This window comes from Perognathus longimembris, chromosome 26 (genome assembly GCF_023159225.1).
Source record: "Perognathus longimembris pacificus isolate PPM17 chromosome 26, ASM2315922v1, whole genome shotgun sequence".
Taxonomy (NCBI): Eukaryota; Metazoa; Chordata; class Mammalia; order Rodentia; family Heteromyidae; genus Perognathus; species Perognathus longimembris.
In genome coordinates, this window is record NC_063186.1 from 4269280 (window position 1) to 4288731 (window position 19452).

Consider the following 19452-nt stretch of genomic DNA (forward strand, 5'->3'; position numbering starts at 1 on the left):
TGGAGTGTTTAATGAGAAACTTATATGTGTTCAGTATGGCAACATGGTTTTAAAGGATATATTGTCAAGTGAGTAATGAATAACAAAATGAAGTTGATATGAGGAAATGAGATTAGAAAAGAGGAGAGAGGAGGGAGTACCTTACATTTTGGACCATGGCAAAAATATTAAGTAAGGCTGTTAGTGAAATTTCAAACGGAATTTGGAGAAGTGATTCATGTTCTTTTGGAAAAACAATCCAAGTGCCAGTGGTTTAGCCCTATGATCTTAGCTATGCAGGAAGCTGAGGCATAAGGATCAAGATTCGAAGCCAATTCAGGCAGAATAGTCTGTGAGACTCCTATCTCCAATTAACCAGCCAAGAGGTAGAAATGAAGAGATGGCTTAAATGGCAGAGCACCAGCCTTGAGCAGTAAAGCTAAGCAAGAGCATGAGGCCCTGAGTTCAAGCCCCAGTACAAGCAGGGTGCACATGCACATGCGTGTGCACACACGGACATACACACACAAACAACCAGGAATAGTGAAAATAGCTTAGAATCTGCTTAAAATTTCAAGAGTTTGGCTAACAAGCTATCTACTGTTTCCTCATCTATACATGATGTCATTGGACCCAGTAGAACAGTTTGTTATTAACTTAGAATACTATTAGCAGTTTACTATATATTCCTTAATTGCCTTTGGTTTGTTCATTTTAGTTACATGAACATGCAGCCTACTTAGTGGACAGCTTGTGGGAAAGTTCTCAAGAACTGTTGAAAGACTGGGAATGCATGACAGAGTTGCTACTAGAAGAACCTGTTCAAGGAGAGGAAGGTACAGTATTTTAACAAGTTGATTGTTAGGTTTCCATCAACAATCATGTCTTCTTCTACTGGTCACTTCTTAAAAAGAGTGTACGCAGGTGCCATGTGTTTTTTGTCAAGAGAATTTATTTTGTATAGCAAAGAAGGATGTTCTAAAATATCTTCATAGTATACTTTGCTGTGATTCAAATGTTTTAAAGATCTGCGTGTCAACTTTCCTTTCTTGATATTCATTTGAGACACGAAGTCCTGATGTACTTACTGTAAAAAAATAAAATAGTTTGTCCTGAATCTTCTTGCTACATTTACAGGTAAATTTTATGAGAAGCAATAGTAAAAATATTAAAGAAGAAGTTAGCTTATGAGGAAAATCAGAGCCAAGGTTGAGGGAAGAATTGCGGACACTGTCAAAAACAGGAAGAGAAGTAGAGAATAGAGCTCTAGCTAAGAAAAAAAGACATAACTGTACCCTTCTATAAGCCCAGTGAAAACAGTGTTCAAAATCTATAGTTTGACAATAAAATTTTTAATCTACAGTTTATTAACAGCTTGTTTTATCATAGCAAATGCACAGAAATCCTAGAAGTTCGTGACAGAAATCCATTCCAGTTACTCAGTCTCATACTCAGAAGAGCAGAGTATAAGGATCACTTAAGCCCATTCATTGATGCAAGTCTAGCTATAGCAACATAATGAGACCTTCATTTCCAGAGAAAGAAAACCTTAGAATAATATATATTCTACTTCACTGATTAGTAGATAGGAATAAAATAATAACAAAATATCACTTGACAGCCATTGAACTGGCATAAACAGTTTATGACAGCCAGTGCTGGCAGGGATAAAAGGCATGAACTGTTACCACCATAGCAGTTACTGGTATAAATTGCAACAAATATATGAGCACCTGTGTATTAATGATGCTTACCGCAGCATTTTTCATGGTGCCAAAACCTGGAAATACTTGACCAAAAGTAGGAGAGAAGGTTCACTAAATTATGGTATATAAGTAAGGTAATAAGGTATAATTTATAACTATATACAATATGTGTATATATTGTATATAACTACGTGTACAAACATTTTATATGTGTATATAAATGTATGTAAATAAATATGTGTACATATATAATATGTAAATTGTGTAATGTATGTGTCAGATATGCTTATGTACACTATATATATGACTTGAAAGACATTACAGTGTCTTACTAGTTTTAAAATATATAACAAGATCCTTTTATTTAAAAAGAGAAAAGGAAAAGCCTACCATACAAGCCTTGAAATGATGTAAAAAGAAGTAACAACAAAAGCTTCAGATGCATGGCATTAAGAAAGAGGCCAGGTACAGGAAGAGGTTACAGAGCTTACTTACTCCATTGTTGGCAGTCATTGTGTTCATTTTTAGCATTTGTTTCTTGTAAACTTTTTCACTCATTCTCATGTATCGTGTTTCCCCTTAGCAATGTCTGACCGCCAGGAGAGTGCTCTTATAGAGTTAATGGTGTGTACAATCCGTCAGGCTGCCGAGGCGCATCCTCCCGTGGGAAGAGGTACCGGCAAGAGAGTAAGTCTGCACAGTGAGAAGTCTATAATTGATCTTTCAGTAGAATGGTCTAAAATGTGTGGAATCTTCAAAGTGGCTTTTGGAACACATACTCTGATGGCTTCCTTGTCTACTAGACTCATCTTCCAAAGATAAATTCTGTTCTTTGTGCTCCCATAGTTTTTGTACCTGCTTCTGTCATGGTACTGACGCAGGACTTTTTTAGAACTTTCATAATCCTATCTTTTATTAAGCACGTGAGAGGCTTGGGAGGTGTACCCTACTTCATTTATAAGTTCTTTTTATTTAATAGCTGTGTCATTTGGGGATAGGTGAAATATTTGTGCATGTGTGCCTTGCTTGTTTAAGGTAGCACGTGACATTTTTTTTTTTAACCATTTTGATTTTCTAGGTGCTAACTGCCAAAGAAAGAAAAACGCAAATTGATGACAGAAACAAACTAACTGAACATTTTATCATCACACTCCCTATGTTACTATCAAAGGTATAGTATCATTTTCAGTTTTATGAATATGTTGGTGAGTTTACTTTCAGCGCATGATTCACGTAGCTAATTTTTATTTTGCTGCTTCTCTTTCTAGTACTCTGCAGATGCAGAAAAGGTAGCAAACTTGCTGCAAATTCCTCAATACTTTGATCTAGAAATCTACAGCACAGGCAGAATGGAAAAGGTAAGGGCACTATGAAATTGAAATCCACCTCAAATTTTTATTAACTGGATGATTTCATTTTCATGCAGCCAGATAAGCTTTGTTTTTCATTAATAATCCCTACCACCGTTTTCCTTTCTTCTTCTCTCCGCCTCAGCATCTGGACGCTTTGTTGAAGCAGATTAAGTTTGTGGTGGAGAAGCATGTGGAGTCCGATGTGCTGGAAGCCTGCAGTAAGACCTACAGCATCCTGTGCAGTGAGGAGTACACCATCCAGAACAGAGTGGACGTCGCGCGGAGCCAGCTGATTGATGAGTTTGTGGACCGCTTCAATCATTCTGTGGAAGACCTGTTGCAAGAGGTTCGTTCCACGGTTAACATGCACACACAGGAATTTGGGATAATATTTCAAAGTAGCTATAGCTTTGGCTATACATTATTTCCATTTTGAAATAAACTTTTCTACTCTTTCCAAAACTTAAGCCAAGTTATCGCAATGCTGCGTGCTGCTTCACCTTAGTTATACTTCATTTTTATTCTAGAGGATTTTTTTTTTCCCCTCTTATAATAAGAAAGCTCCTCCTTTGAACCACATAGGAGGTAGTGGTGGCAGGATTGTGGTTCAAGGACAGCTTTAGCACACACATACAAAAAAGTTAGTAAGGTCCGATCTCAAAAACCAAGCTGAGAGAGTGGAGCTGTGGCTTCCATAGTAGAGCACCAGCCTTGCATGTAAAAGCCTCCATGACCTGAGGTCAAGCCCCCCAGTACCAGTGCACACGCACACGCACACGCAAGTAGACCTGATGACACTGCCTATAATCACAATTCTTGAGAGTAGGCCTGCGCCTAGCGAAAACACAAGACACTGTCTGAAAAATAAATGGAAACAAAGTACTAGAGGCATAGTAGCATGTGATTGAGGGACATAGTAGTAGGGGTAAAGCCCTGAGTTCAAACTCTGCCACCACCTAAAATAAAGTCTCATAGGTTTGTTTTTTCCTGTTTCCTATTCTGGGAACTGATTTGTATTTTAATACTAACCAGATTATTACAGTGTATTGATGCATATTAGGTATTCTTACAGAGGATGCTGGCTATCCAATGGTATGCTCAAGAGAGCAACAGGCATCTCCAGTTGCTTACTTTTTAAATAATTTCTGCAATTCCCTTCCCAAACTATGATGAGGTTATCTGGTAATCCTTTACTTCATGCTCTGACAGTCATGCTGATAAGATTTTTCCCTTTAATCTGTATAGCTTACTTTGTAAAGAATTTTTGTACTATTTATACTCTTCTGGTTTTTTTAACACGATTTTTTATTGTGATTAATTTAAGCTACAGAAGTAGTTTTGAAACTTAAAACTATTTAAAACTCTTCCAACATGGGGGTGTAGCCCACTGGTGAAGTGTTTGCCAGGTCAGTTCCTGGAACTACCCCCAAAAGACCCTTTTACTCAGCAATTTCAATTTCAAGGAATTTGTCATATAATATTAACTGGGAAAATGTGCAGTCATATATCACATTATTTCAATGTAAATCCTAGGTATCTCTAGGTGATGGGATTTTTTTCTCCTTATTTATGTTTGTCTGTGGTGAAGTGTCTGAACGGGCATGGTTGAAGCGGCAGAGTGCTTGCCTAGCGTGTGCCCAACGCTGGTCCAACCCCCAGTGCCACCAGAGAACAAGGCAATGAGTCTATATGATTTACACAACGACTTTTTCTTCAGGCATTTAAGGATTCGTAAACTTGAATGTAAATGTAAATTATGGTACTGAGGTCATCTTTTTTTAATTTGTAGGGTGAAGAAGCTGATGATGACGATATTTACAATGTTCTTTCCACTCTAAAGCGGTTAACTTCTTTCCACAAGTATGTCATTTAAAATACACACTAACACAGATTGATTGCAAAGCTTGATGTTCCTATCTCCCAATGAGAACGTTTAGATAAATACTGAGATGTGGTAGTCTGTTTTTATTACTTAGATTTTCTAATATGGAAGCTTACCGTTTATTATATATATTAATGAATATACTTAATATGTTTTAAAACCTTAAAGGAATTAATATTTAACAAAAGAAATCAACAGGTCTATTCTACAGTATGACAGTGATAACAATTTTTATATTATTGAAAATTACTAAATCAATTTTTAAGTATTCCTACCACAAAAAGGTGAGATAATAGCTCTCATTAGCCATCTTGTAATATTAACATGTTTCAAAATATACATGACAAATGTTAATTAAAAGCATATTAGTCAGTTAAATACTGAAAAAAGAACCATGATTTTGGAGAAAGGCATGAAAGTAGCTTCTTGGGCTTTTTTGTTTTCTTAGTTCTTGATGCATTAGTTACCTACTGTGTTCTTACTAAATAGATAGCTAGATTTAAATTAGGAAGCAAGGATCTGATAAATGTATGTTTTCGAGTTGTAATTTGCATGTCACTCGTAATAAGGCAAATGTATCTTTATGAAGAAAGGCAAATAGAACTTTATTGTCAAAGAAAGGTTGAAGCCTGGCGCTGGTGGCTCGCATCTATAATCCTAGCTACACAGGAAGAGATCTGAGGATCATGGTTCAAAGCCATCCTGAGCAGGAAAGTCCCTGAGACACTCGTATCTCCAGTGAACCACCAGAAAACTGGAAGTGGCACTGTGGTTCAAAATGGTAGCGTGCTAGCCTTGAGCAAAAAATCTTAGGGCCCTAAGTTCAAGCCCCATGACTGACAAAAAAAAAATTAAAATGAAACAGAATGGTTTACAACTATGAAACCACTTTCTGCAACCTAAGCCTAAGCCTAGAGCTAGACATGTGGTGCTTGTCTATAATCCTAGCTACTAGGAAGGTTGAGTCAAGAAGACAACTTGAGCCTAAGAAATCAAGACCAGTCTGCACAATGTAGTAAAATAGTGTCTCAAAGAAAGAATGGAAAGAAGGGTGGACACAAGGACAAGAAAGTTGGAAATCTAAGTGGAATGCTATGGAAAAGTCTTAACTTGAAAAAAGTATTTTGTTAGGGAGAGTGGTGGGGTGAGATTGATTGGAATACAGTGTAAACCTGGGGAGATAGAACAGTGAAATCACCCTCTGAATAAGGAATTTAAGCCTTTTTTTTTTTTTTTTTGGCCAGTCCTGGGTCTTGAACTCACGGCCTAGGCAATGTCCCTGAGCTTCTTTTGCTCAAGGCTAGCCCTCTACCACTTGAGCCACAGCGCCACTTCCACTTCCAGCCTTATGTGGTGCTGAGGAATGGAACCAGGCCTTTGTGCATGCTAGACAAGCACTCTACCGCTAAGCCACACTCCCATCCCATATGCCAATTTTTAAAATACTTAGTTGTTAGATAAAAGTTGATCACCACTATCGAAAGAACTATAATAGAGTTCAGAAGAACCTAAAATTATCACTATTAACTATGCGCAGATGTTTTTTGGCCATGTAAACACGTCACAGTTTAAGCTTTCTTGTATTCCCTTTCCCTACTTTTTGTCTCTTTTTGGGGGGCGGGGGAGGGGGGAAGGGGTCAGTTGTGGGGCTTGAACTGAGGGTCTGGCGCTGTCCTTGACCTTTATCACTTAAGGCTAGTGCTCTACCACTTAAGCCATAGCATCACTTCAGGTTTTCTGGTGGTTCGTTGGAAATAAGAGTCTCAAAGGGACTTTCCTGCATGGGCTGGCTTTGAACCACAATCCTCAGATCTCATCTTTCTGAGTAGCTAGGATGCAGGCGTGAGCCTCTTATTTCATGAGTCCAAATCTCTCTTTCAAACTATGCATATGGTTATATGTCTTCAAGTTGTGAGTAGATGTTTAAAATGTAAAATATTCTAAATAGGGCAAGGTACTCTATATGGAACATGAGCCTAGGATAACTGTGGGATAGAAACCTTCAGCTACATTTGTAAGTTTTGTTGTTGATTTCTTTCATAAATTCCTACTGTCAGCCCTTATTTATCATGGTCTTCTTTACACTTGAACACGTTTCTTTTGGGTCTTTCTGAGTTCTACACAAGGTGGTTATTTTATCCTCTTCTTTTTTCTTTTCTTCTTTCTGGCTAATCCTGGGGCTTGAACTCAGGGCCTGGACACTGTCCCTGAGCTCAAGGCTAGCACTCTACCAGCTTGAACACACAGCACCACTACTGGTTTTTTTCTGTTTATGTGGTACTGAGGATTCAAACCCAGGGCTTCATGAAAGCTAGGCAAGCACACTCTACCACTAAGCCACATTCCCTATCCTTATTTCACTCTTCTAGTCACTGAAACTATGAGCGACTTGACATTTTCTTCCACTGTAAAAGTAATGTGTCTTTTGTTTGTTTTAGTGCTCACGATCTCACGAAATGGGATCTGTTTGGTAATTGCTACAGATTATTGAAGACTGGGATTGAACATGGAGCCATGCCAGAACAGGTACACACTCACTGATATTCTTTTATTGTTTTTGGAAGCTAGGCTTCTCTAAAATCACAGAAAGAGGATTTTTTTTTTGTTGGTTCCGTATCTTTAGCCATACCTCCAGCCCAGCTTTTTGCTGATCATTTGGAGATGAAGTCTCAAAGACATTGCTGTGTGGACTTACTTCAAACTACAGCCCTTTAATCTCAGCCTCTTGAGTAGTTAGGATTACAAGTGTGAACCAGAGGTGCTCAGAGTTGATAAATCTTTAATGCAGCCACTCCTTTGAGAGATTATTAGAACACTTAGACAACTGTTATGTTCATGTCTTTAAAGTTTAATGTTAACGTAAACATATATTTCTTCTAGGAAAAATACCATTGATTACTTGACAACGTCTGATTAATTTATTATGTAATGAAACATCACACACACACACACAATACATGCTAGGCTGGCATGATTCTGCTGAGCCACATCTCCGCCCTGGTTCTCACTGGTCACTTTTAGGACAGGTCTGTCCTCTTGCTTCTGTCTACCTCTTTCCAGCCTCTTGTCATCCCAGGGCCTGGCCCCAACCTACCACCCTCCCAGTCTCAGTCCCATGATAAACTGGAACATTCTACATGCTGATGATGCCAGGCCATAGGCATAACTTGGGTTTTATCATAAAACCAAAATTTGGGGGGGGGGGGCATTAGTAGATTAGTAGATTTTAGAACTCTAGGTATTCCCCTAGAATTGGAGTGGAAGACAGGAATTGCCTGCATTCTGTATCAAAAAAGGGAGTGGTTATGTTGTATAATACAGGTACTTAGGAGACCAAAATGCCACTTTGATCATGACATCACCTGTGCTTTGGTGATGGATAAAAATTCTCATTTAGTAATAGGGGCTCTTAATTCAGGCTTTATTATTCTAAAGCGAGAAACATTGCAACTGGTATAAGAAACTTCTCATTTCCTGTTGAAGTTAATCCAGAAACGAGGTACTGTGCTAAAGCCTGTCTTCCCAGTGGTTTTTGAGGCTGAGTCAAGAGGATCCTTATACCAGGAGTATGAGGGTGACCTAGGCAATATTTCCTTTTTGTCCTCAGAAAAAAGGCAACTGTATTATAGAAACAGTATTACTGCTAAAAATAATTCTTGCTTTGGTTTGGTTTTTCGAAACAGGGTTTTGCCACATAGTTCAGGTTGGCCTCAAAGTTACTATCATCCTCCCACACGCTAGATAACAGGTGTCTATCACCAAGTTTGGCTGTGATTAATTCTCTTAGATTACATATCTCAACACTGCAGCGGGGAGACCATCTAACATGATTTCTTTGGCCACTTCTTTTTTTTTTTTTTTTTTTTTTTTTTTTGGCCAGTCCTGGGCCTTGGACTCAGGGCCTGAGCACTGTCCCTGGCTTCCTTTTTTGCTCAAGGCTAGCACTCCGCCACTTGAGCCACAGCGCCGCTTCTGGCCATTTTCTGTATATGTGGTGCTGGGGAACTGAACCTAGGGCCTCATGTATCCGAGGCAGGCACTCTTGCCACTAGGCTATATCCCCAGCCCCTTTTGGCCACTTCTTGATGTTACAGGCGAGGCGCTCTTACTACACCCAAAGTCCCTGTTAGGTCAGGTGTTTGCGTTGTGGCTTATGGAGGAAGGAAAGCGGCTGTTTGGCCCTGCTGGTTACTACTAGCACTTCAATTTCCTAGCCTTTCTTCATTTCACGTTCAGTAAGCTAAATCTGTTTGATAACCTAAATATAATTTCACTCTTTTTCTCACATTACACTCCAGATTTGAAAGGGAATGAAAAGGAAGATTGAATTCTTGTTTTCTTTAGGAGAGAATAAGAAGAGCACATTACTATTTAATTTAGGGATCATACTCATGTCCACATTCATTTTTTTAAATCACTTCACCATGATTATTATCTTAGCTCTGACTTGTCTCATGGTGTTACCTTCAACTGTTATTTTGAGTTTTATTACTTTTTTCACTGCGTAGGTGTTATTTCCCCCTTTATGTTAATTTGTCCAATAAGAATATATATCCATGTGACATTTAATTCTTTAAATGGCTCAGAAGGCATATTCTTTAATCATGTGTGTGAACTTTTAGTGTATGGCTACTAGACTGTGTTGTTGTTCGTTTTAAGATACCTGAAATTGGAAACACAAATGGCCCCGCTCTATCTCCTTAGGTCATTGGTGGCTTGCATTATAGCTACTTGGGAATCAGCTATTGGGAGGATCACGGTTTGAGGCTAGCTTAGGCGAAAAAAGTTTACAAGACTCCCATCTCAGAAAAAAAGCTGGGTATGGTGGTACTTGCATGTCATCCCAACCATCGCAGAAAGTTTAAAAGAAGATTCTGGTCCACGCTGACCTGGGCACAAAGTGAACCCTATCAAAAATAACCCAAGGAAAAAAGGCTACAGGCATGCTTCAAAGGGTAGCAAATCTGAAGCTGAGCCGACACTTCAGTACTCCCCCTTCCCCTCTTGCCCTCCAAAAAGGCATGCAGAACTATAATTAATTCTTTAAATGATCATGGAGTTCAAATGTTCACTGGTATTGTCCCTTGATTGTGTTTAATGTCTTCAAAGTCCCTTAATACTCTAGCTAGTTTAGGGATTAAGTTGGCCCTGTGTGGCTGTTTCCCATGGTAACAGTGCAAGTAGAAGGTTCTCAGTCCCATGCTTTGGGATTACCAAGATTTGTGTGCATGAATGTAATTTTTTTTCAGTACTGTTTTCATAGTTTTAAAATATGGTGAAGATCAAAATTTAGGAGTATACCTTTTCCAGTAATCACCTCAAAAAGTCCAAATATAGAAATGTTCTGCCAGGCGCTGGTGGCTCACACCTGTAATCCTAGATATTCAGAAGTGGAGCTGTGGCTCAAAGTGTAGAGTACTTGCCTTGAGCACAACAGCTCAGGAACAGCGCCCAGGCCCTGAGTTTCAAACCCACAACCATCCGGGGGGGAAAAAAAGTTCTAATAATAGAAAGCTGAGTTGCTTTACCAGCTTTAGCAAGTGTTGATTTTTTTCACATTTTTGCACTTGTATATTCTACTCTTACATATTACATTTGTTAATGTGAAAAATGTACTTTAAATAAAGCTCATGCTAGCATTTGTGCTACCCCAGAGTAACACCCAGCATTTAGTTGGTCTTGTATATCTCCTTCCCTGTGGAATGGTTTCTCAGCCTTTTTTGAGGACATGTTGTTAAAGAGGACAGAGTAATTCCTAACTTTTTCTGATGTTTGTAATACTTAGATCCTGGTTGTGGATTCTTGGCAGGAAATATAAATGATATCACATCAGGATGTACATGATGAGGGTGAATATGACCAAAATACATTGTATACATGTATGATTGATCTAAAGAATCTCAGGGGTTTAATGGAAATCTGGTGCCATCGTCCTCCCCAGTCATTGAAGGGCTCAAGTATCGTAGGACTTCAACGTCCTGCTGGTGGCAAACAGGGAGAAGATAGAGAAGGTGCTCAGCTTCTTCATGTGCCCGGAAATGTGGTGTTTGCTCCCAGGAGGGGAGGGACATTGCCTCCTGGAAACGGGGGAGGTGGGAGAGCAAGCAGTGGGGTTGAAAGAACATCAGAGCACACTTCCTTGCTGCTGTTTGTAGCTCCTCCCCAAGATTACAGCAGTGCTGCTCCAGAAGGGACAGAGGGGCTGGGAAGGTGGCTTAGTGGTAGAGTGCTTGCCTAGCAGGCATGAAGCCCTGGGTTCCATTCCTCAGCACCACATATATAGAAAACGGCCAGAAGTGGTGCTATGGCTCAAGTGGCAGAGTGCTAGCCTTGAGCAAGAAGAAGCTAGGGACAGTGCTCAGGCTCTGAGTCCAAGGCCCAGGACTGGCCAAAAAAAAAAAAGGAAAACAGAGCTTTTCAAGTTTTTACTGCTTATCCTTTGTGTTTCCCAGAAAGTTGATTTTTGTCAGTAAATGACTTCTGAACAAGCTAGGGTAGCACCACTGGCATGAAAGATCAAACATGAAAATGACTGATAGGAAAGTGAATGGAAAAGTCCTGAATTTTCTTTTGGCATTTGATCAGCTATCTTGTCATGTAATACAGTGGAGCCCATTTAAAAGTAAACTGATTTTTTTTTTTTTAATGCCAATATAGCCAGGCACTGGTGGCTCAACCCTGTAATCCTAGCTACGCAGGAGGAGGCTGAGATCTGAGGATTGCTATTCAAAGCCAACCTGAGCAGAAAAGTCTGAGACTCGTATCTCCCATTAGCCTCAAAAAAGCCAAAAGTAGACCTGTGTGGCTCAAGTGGTAGAGCACTATCCTTGAGCACAAAAGTCAGGGACGACGCCCAGGCCCAGCATTCAAACCCCAGGGCCACTCCCCCCCCATCCCCCAATGTATTTGAAACAGCAAGGTGAAAGTTATGGTAATCCTCTCATACCAAAAAGAACACAAAATGTATTTAGGTTAAAAAGTGAACATTTTCGGTCATCTGAGGTGGGTGTGTCTTCAGTGGAAGGTGGGTGGGGTAGTATGGGGAAAAAAATCAAGCTTCATGGTTGAGGGTCAAAAGCATGAGCTAAGGTCTACCATTTTTTGGTGGGTCAATAATGTGTACAACAGTAATTTTTGTGACAATGTTACCCACTCTGTGGTTTCAAATTATCAAATGCTAGATCTACTACTGTATGTTATAGTGTAGGTACGCTGGAGTAACTTCAGAATCCTGAAGTTGCATCTTGTGCATTTGAGGCTTTTCCTCAGTTCCTCCTCTGAACATACACCTGCAGACTTTACTGCTGTATATACACGAGGTCTAGGTCCTGTCATGGTGGTTGATAGCTACCACATTTTAGTTGTCTTGTTTCTGCATGTTGACATCATCTCAATTGTGTTTCATCAAAAGCAGTACCATCCATTCCTCTTAATTCTTAGGACTTATTTTCAGTGCCCAAGCTGACATACAGGAGATACCTTTTGTTTAAATGATTTGAAATACAGTAATTTTCAAACTAGCAAAACTCGCAGCTAATTTTTTGTACGATTTTGTTTGTTTATTTGTCTTTTAATTTAATTCTATGTATGTTCACTTTTATGGTTTTTGATTTGTCATGAGGGGATAATAGAAATACCAGATAAATTTAACAGATGAAATAATGGAGTATCTTACCAGGCATGTTTATTGTGCTAAAGATATACTATATATGCAAACACTCTTGACATTCACATTTCCTTGAATCCTGTTATTAGTCTCCCTAAAAATAACAGGCAAAGTCTTGAACCTAGACATTTAACCAAACAGAAGGGCTTCTGTTTAAAAAAAAACATAAGAGGAACAGATAAAACAAATATAAAAGCAAACAGACGCTGGCACTAAGAGCTCATGTCTGTATTTCTAGCTACTCAGAGGGCTGAAGTCTGAGGATCACAGTTCAAAGCCAAACCCGGCAGGCAAATCCTTGACACTCTTTACCCAGCAAAAAGCCAGAGGTGGAGGTGTGGCTCAAGTGGTAGAGTGCCAGATGGAGTGAGAAAGCCTGTGAAGAGCACAAGTGTGAGAGCTGAGAGAGAGAAGAGAGAGAAGAAAACTGCACTAGGGTTCTGCTCATGTCTAATTCAGTCACTAGATGTGATGATAGGAACTTACTGGTTAAAATGTTGAGCCACAGTAACTATCAGTAACTCCTAGATACAATCACTTTGGACACAGTTTGGTAACCTGTAGTAAAAGCTAACAGGGCTGCTATCCTGGAGCCATTGTCTGACATTGTAGTCAGAGGACTTAGGGTTTTTCAGTGGGGGAACATGAGGTCAGGACTACTTTCATAAGAAGTTACTAGTGTGTGCTTTCTCATTCTGTCACAGCTGTCCAGTACTGTGTACCAACATTACTCCATACTTATCCACGAAGACTAATAATATGTACTTTTTTTTCAGTGACTTCTGTGAGATTGAAATTCTTTTCATATTCTTTAAACAAAACTTTATTATAGTAAGCCAGGCATCAGTGGCTCACACCTCTCACCCTAGCTACTCAGGAGACTGAGATGTGAGGATCACAGTTTGAAGCCAGCCCAGGCAGACAAGTCCACAAGACTTATCTCCAATTAAGAGCACCACCCCCACCCCCCAAAAAGAAAGGCGGATGTGGAGCAGTGGCTCAAGTTGGAGGGTCCTGAGCAAAATTTAAAAAAAAAAAAAAAAAGATTAGGTCCAGCACCAGAAAAACACAAAAAGCACATGATAGCGGGATGAAGGTGCAGATAAGAAAATTCAGTTGGTCGTTATCAATCTAGGTTGAAGAAATTTGCAAAAATATACAACTATTACTAAATTTTTTGTTCTAGCTTTTCATTATCCATAAAAATTTGTTCATAAGATGTCATCAGTGTATTCTTTCATATTTTGTAAATAGTTCTTTTTCAGTTTGTCAGCAAGTGCTCCGCCCCTTGAGTCACGCCCTAGCCCTCTTACTTGACCTGATTTTCAGATAGTTTCTCTCAGTTTTGTGCAGAGCTAGTCTCAGACTCCAGTCCTCCTGTGGCTGCCTCTCAGTAGCTGAGGCTACAGCATATGGTCTTGTCTTTCTGTTTAATATGGTGCTACTTATACACGCAAGCCACATAAAACTCTTTGGGGATGCCAGAGATGTACTGTTGGAGCACTTACGTGGGCTCAATCCTCACACCTCAAGGAAATCTATTTTTGGGGGTCCTTACTATAGTTTTGGTCTTGGGCTTGTTTATGTTCAACTGGGCATCCAACTCAGAGCATCGTCAGGAAGTGTTGTGCCTGTGAACTGCATCCCCGGTCCTTGCAGCGTCAGGAGGTCCTTCCTGCAAGCTGGAAACCCAGGCCCGAGGCCCCAGAGCAGGCAGCATGAAACAAGACGAGCATATCCTAAATAGTTTATTGAAACTACGGACACATGCACCACATATACATTCTTAGAGGAAAGAAATCAGACCTGAGTACGAACTGTATACACTCTTAGAGGAAAGAAATCAGACCTGAGTACGTATTCCATGATTTCATTGACGTGATGGTCATAGCTGGAGCCACAGTAAACTTCAGTGATCCAGATTTAAGTAGTTAAACACATTGACTCCTGGCTAGGCACAGTAGCTCACACCTCGTAATTCCAACTGCTCAGACAAAAGATAGCGAGGCCCCATCTCAGCAAAAAAAAAAAAAAAAAGCAGTGGTCACAGCTTTAATCCCAGATACTCAGGTGCACATAAATAAGAGGATCACAGTCTGAGACTAGTCCTAGACCAAAAAAATACAGGACCTCCTCTGAAAACCAACCAAAGAAAGAAAGAGTAATTGCCCTACATGTGTGAAGCCTTTATACAATGCAGGGAGTTTTTGGCTTTGACTTGGTCCTTAATCATAGCTGCCATGGAGCTTGAGATCATGAGGTCAGAGCCTAGGCAAAAAAAACTTGTGTAGATTCCCCCTTCCCCAGTCTCAACCAACGAAAAGCTATGCATGTTGCTGAGTAGCTGTCATCCCAGCTATGTGGGAAGCATAAATAGGAGGATTGTAGTCCAGACTGGCTGGGACAGAAACCAATACTACTAAACAAATAAATACTGAGGTATAAAAGGCCTAAAGGTCAAGGCTCAAGTGATAGAGTGCCTTCCTAGCAAGCACAAGGCGATCTCAGTTCAAACCCCAGTAAGGCCTGCTAGATAAATACTACATTTTTGTTTGAAGCCATAGTATTATTTGAGTCCCTATTATCAAGATATGGTCTGGTTTTTTTTCTCTGAATTCTACTGGTTGGTTTTTTTTTTAAGTCAAATATTTTATCCATTCTCATTAATAATATATAAACTGGATTTGGAACCTCATTATAAAATAAAAGCCAGTGAAAATAATCATTCTAGTACTGTGCAAACATAAAATTGTCTCGTTTGTTTCAATTTTTTATTAAATTTTTTTTTCCATTTGATACAGATAGTCGTACAGGCACTGCAATGTTCCCATTACTCGATTCTTTGGCAGTTGGTGAAAATTACTGATGGTTCTCCTTCCAAAGTAAGTAAGAGTTTCTGGAGGCAGAAGAGTTATTATTAAAATAACCTTTTCTTAACCATGTATTATCAGTTCTATAAATTATTATAATCTTTATAAAATATATGGTAGTTTATTGTTTCTAGTTCTTGCTTTGCCTTATGAGTATGTTTACTTCTTTTGAAAGATAGGCAGTCTTTACACGCAAACACACACAATTAAAATACAAGAAACAACAGATCTGTAGGTGAAATGCTGTAGACTAGTTTTAAGTCAGTATACAGGGTGTAGCTTTTTATTGTGGCAGTACAATACCTCTGGACCCAAAGTGAACCATGCCCCATGAAACATTGGGGACTATTTTATTTTTAAGTTTAATCCTTAATCTTCTAAACCTGAAAGGAACAATCACAGGCCAGAGATGAAATGCTCTTAGGGTTCAAGAATGAAAAGAAACACTGCAGCCTACTTTCCAATGAGGACCTTTACTAACTTAGAAGGCCTCCGGCCCTTTCAGGATGAGTGATTACATGATAAAGTTGAAGCCCAGCTCTGTACAGTTACAGAAATAAACATACCCCTGCTCCATTCGTGAGATGGATTATGGAAAAGCCTGTCTTAAAATTCGTCATGGAGCTGGTACCCGTGGCTCACGCCTATAATCCTAAATGCTCCAGAGAGGTGAGGATTGCAGTTTGAAGCCAGCCCAGGCAGGAAAGGTCTGTGAGACACTTGTGTACAGTTAACCACAAAATGCCAAAGTGGAGCTGCGACTCAAGTGGTAGAGAGCCACCTTTGCAACAGTGCCCGAACTCTTTTGAGTTCTGAGTTAAAGCCCCAGGACTGGTACGCACATACATGCACGCGCGTGCACACACACACACACACAAAATGTCATTGATTAGGCATGTATGTGTGTGTGAATGTATCTCTTTAAAAATGTATAATCCGGAAGTAGTTTTCACTTAGGATTTCATTCAGAATTCCATTTCAGGTACTGGCAGCTCACACCTGTAATCCTAGCTTCTCAGGAGGCTGAGATCTGAGGATCGTAGTTCAAGGGAGCCAAGGGAGGAAAGTCCGTGAGACTTATCTCCAGTAACCACCAGAAAATCAGAAGTGGGGCTGTGGCTCAAGTTCAAGAGCTCAGCGATCGCCCCAGGCCCTGAGTTCAAGTTTCATAACTGACCAAAAACAGTTTTTTAATGCATATTGGTAGTTAAAAAAATTAAAATGCTAAGTGTTCTGTGGTGACGGAGTCCCCGAGTACCTAAAGAACTAAGTCAAAATGTCTTCTGAAGCTCTGTGCTTTAAAGAATTTTCAGGAAGGGGCTGGGGATATGGCCTAGTGGCAAGAGCGCTTGCCTCGTATACATGAAGCCCTTGGTTCGATTCCCCAGCACCACATATATAATAGTAAATGGCCAGAAGTGGCGCTGTGGCTCAAGTGGCAGAGTGCTAGCCTTGAGCAAAAAGACGCCAGGGACAGTGCTCAGGCCCTGAGTCCAAGGCCCAGGACTGACAAAAAAAAAAGAATTTTCAGGAAATAAGATTTTAAGAAATGTGAGCTCATAGCAAAAAAATTTTTTAAACATTCAAATCAAAAGAGGAAACCATGAAGAAAATGACAACATATTGGACTTATCTAACACAGATCTGAAATAGGTACTTCAATTGTTCCATGAAATTAAAAAAAATACATATTGAAAAAAACTTAGGAGATTTGGGTGCTTACATAGACCTCATATTATCCCACTAACAGTATTATGGCACTATAGATAATTTGACTACTGCTTGCATTTAAAACCAGTATTTAAATGTGGAACATTCTTTTCTCAGACAAAGGTTTTTTTCCTTCCTGGTTATTAATTTGAGATCTCCTTGCATATTTGGAATATAGTTTGGTTTGTTTGCTAGCTTGATTTTCATTTGAAGGATAGCAATACATTGTAAAACTTTAGGTTTTTTTCTGTTTTATTGACAATTTCAGTTATTAAAAGCAAAATTTAAATGTAACCTTTTTTTAGTAACAAAAGCCAATTTACAACTGTTATATTTTAACATCTTTGAGATGTCTTTTGCAATATGAGGTGGTCCTGATTTCTTTCTTTCTTTTTTTTTTAATATATGCCAGTACTCTGGGGCTTGACTGCTGCACCTTACCCTTTGTTTGGCTCAGCTTACTTGCTTGTGGTTAGTACTCTACCACTCTAGCTTGGCTTGTTTTTGATTAATTGGAGATTTAATCTCATGGACTGGATTCAAATCTCCATCCACAAGATCTCAGTCTCCTGAGTAGCTAGTCACGAACCACTATTGCAAGAATCTCTGTTGTAAGAATCTCTGTTCTTGAGGCTGGGGCGAGAGAGCTTGCCTCCCGTACATGAAGCCCTAGGTTCGATTCCCCAGCACCATGTATACAGAAAACGGCCAGAATTGGCGCTGTGGCTCGAGTGGTAGAGTGCTAGCCTTGAGCAAAAAGAAGCCAGGGACAGTGCTCAGGCCCTGAGTCCAAGGCCCAGGACTGGCCAAAAAAAAAGAATCTCTGTTCTTAAGCTGGGCACCAGTAGCTTGTGCCCTTCATCCTAGCTACTCAGGAGGCTGAGATCTGAGGATCCAGGTTCAAAGCCGAATAAGTAGATAAATCCAAGAGACCCTTAATCCTCAGATTAGCCACCGAAAGGCTGGACGTGGCTCAAGTGGCTAGCCTTGAATGAACAAGCCAACGCAGAGTAAAAGGCCATGAGTTCATGCCTTGGCAAAAAGAATTTTTATTCTTAAATACATGTTAAGTATTTTCTATTTTAAGATTCCTGTTTTCCTGCTTTAGTTTTTGTCAAAGTATTTCATGCTGGTCCTTGCCACTTGGCAATATGTATTTCCTCACTAGCACAAATTTTTTACCAGAAAGAACGCTGGTGCTGCTTTTAGATGCTTTGTTGTTATGTTAGTTTTCATTCATAGTTTTGTATATATTTGTATCGTATGTAAAACTCTTTCGTTTTCTTCTCATATTGAAGTTGTTAGTAGCTTTTTAGGTTCTTTTTTTTTTTTTTTTTGGCCAGTCCTGGGCCTTGGACTCAGGGCCTGAGCACTGTCCCTGGCTTCTTCCCGCTCAAGGCTAGCACTCTGCCACTTGAGCCACAGCGCCGCTTCTGGCCGTTTTCTGTATATGTGGTGCTGGGGAATCGAACCTAGGGCCTCGTGTATCTGAGGCAGGCACTCTTGCCACTAGGCTATATCCCCAGCCCCTGTTAGTAGCTTTTTAAAAAAGTCTAAAGAGCATTCAGTCATGATGGTGTATCCGTTAGATCTAGTAGTAAAAAGATGGCTTTGTGAGTCATATGAACTCTTAGTAAACCTTTCATTTGCCAAGATTGCTCCTCTCAAAATGGTTAGTGGCACATCATAATTTCTTGATGAGTAATTGCCACATACTCTGGTAACTCGTATGATGGAGGATACCGCCAAAGAATTTAGGAGCCATGTACATTAAGTTTTAAATACGTGTGTAGTCTATATTCTACTCGATAAAGAGACTCTGTCCAAGCTACATCATTAACTTTTATGAACTTAAGGTATGTCATTAAAGTAATTTCAGACCGTATCGGTTATATAAAAACATTTTATGAATTTAAAGTGCTTTCTAGGTATCGGTAACAACTAAAGAAATCATTTATTGATGGGCACTAGTAGTTTATGCTTATCATCCTAGCTACTGGAAACATAGTTCTAAGGATCAAGGTTTGAAGCCAGCCCACATAGACACGCCATGGAAACCTTATCTCTAAATAATGAGCGAAAGCCAGAACTGGACACAGGAGTGCCATATGTGATGGAAACTGCGGAGTATAAGTGTGAGGCCCCCTAGGTACTGGCTTAACAATATTTATTTGTATCTTTGGTCTCTGATGAAATTGAAGGCCAAACTTCTAGCTATTAAACTCTGTACTTTATGCTAAGGCCAAAAACTGATAGACTAAAAATACCTATGCAGATACATGAGATC

At 39.6% G+C, this 19452-nt stretch overlaps 1 protein-coding gene across 2 annotated transcripts in view; it reads left to right on the forward strand.

Moving 5' to 3' along the window:
• Stag1 (stromal antigen 1) overlaps window positions 1–19452 on the forward strand; it is a 150826-nt gene that overhangs the window by 119801 nt on the left and 11573 nt on the right. For both annotated transcript variants that reach the window (XM_048334971.1, XM_048334972.1), the window contains 8 exons: window positions 698–815; window positions 2269–2372; window positions 2764–2856; window positions 2954–3043; window positions 3180–3383; window positions 4827–4897; window positions 7358–7445; window positions 15387–15467. In XM_048334971.1, coding sequence (XP_048190928.1) covers window positions 698–815; window positions 2269–2372; window positions 2764–2856; window positions 2954–3043; window positions 3180–3383; window positions 4827–4897; window positions 7358–7445; window positions 15387–15467 — 849 coding nt within the window. The remainder of the gene's footprint in view (window positions 1–697; window positions 816–2268; window positions 2373–2763; window positions 2857–2953; window positions 3044–3179; window positions 3384–4826; window positions 4898–7357; window positions 7446–15386; window positions 15468–19452) is intronic.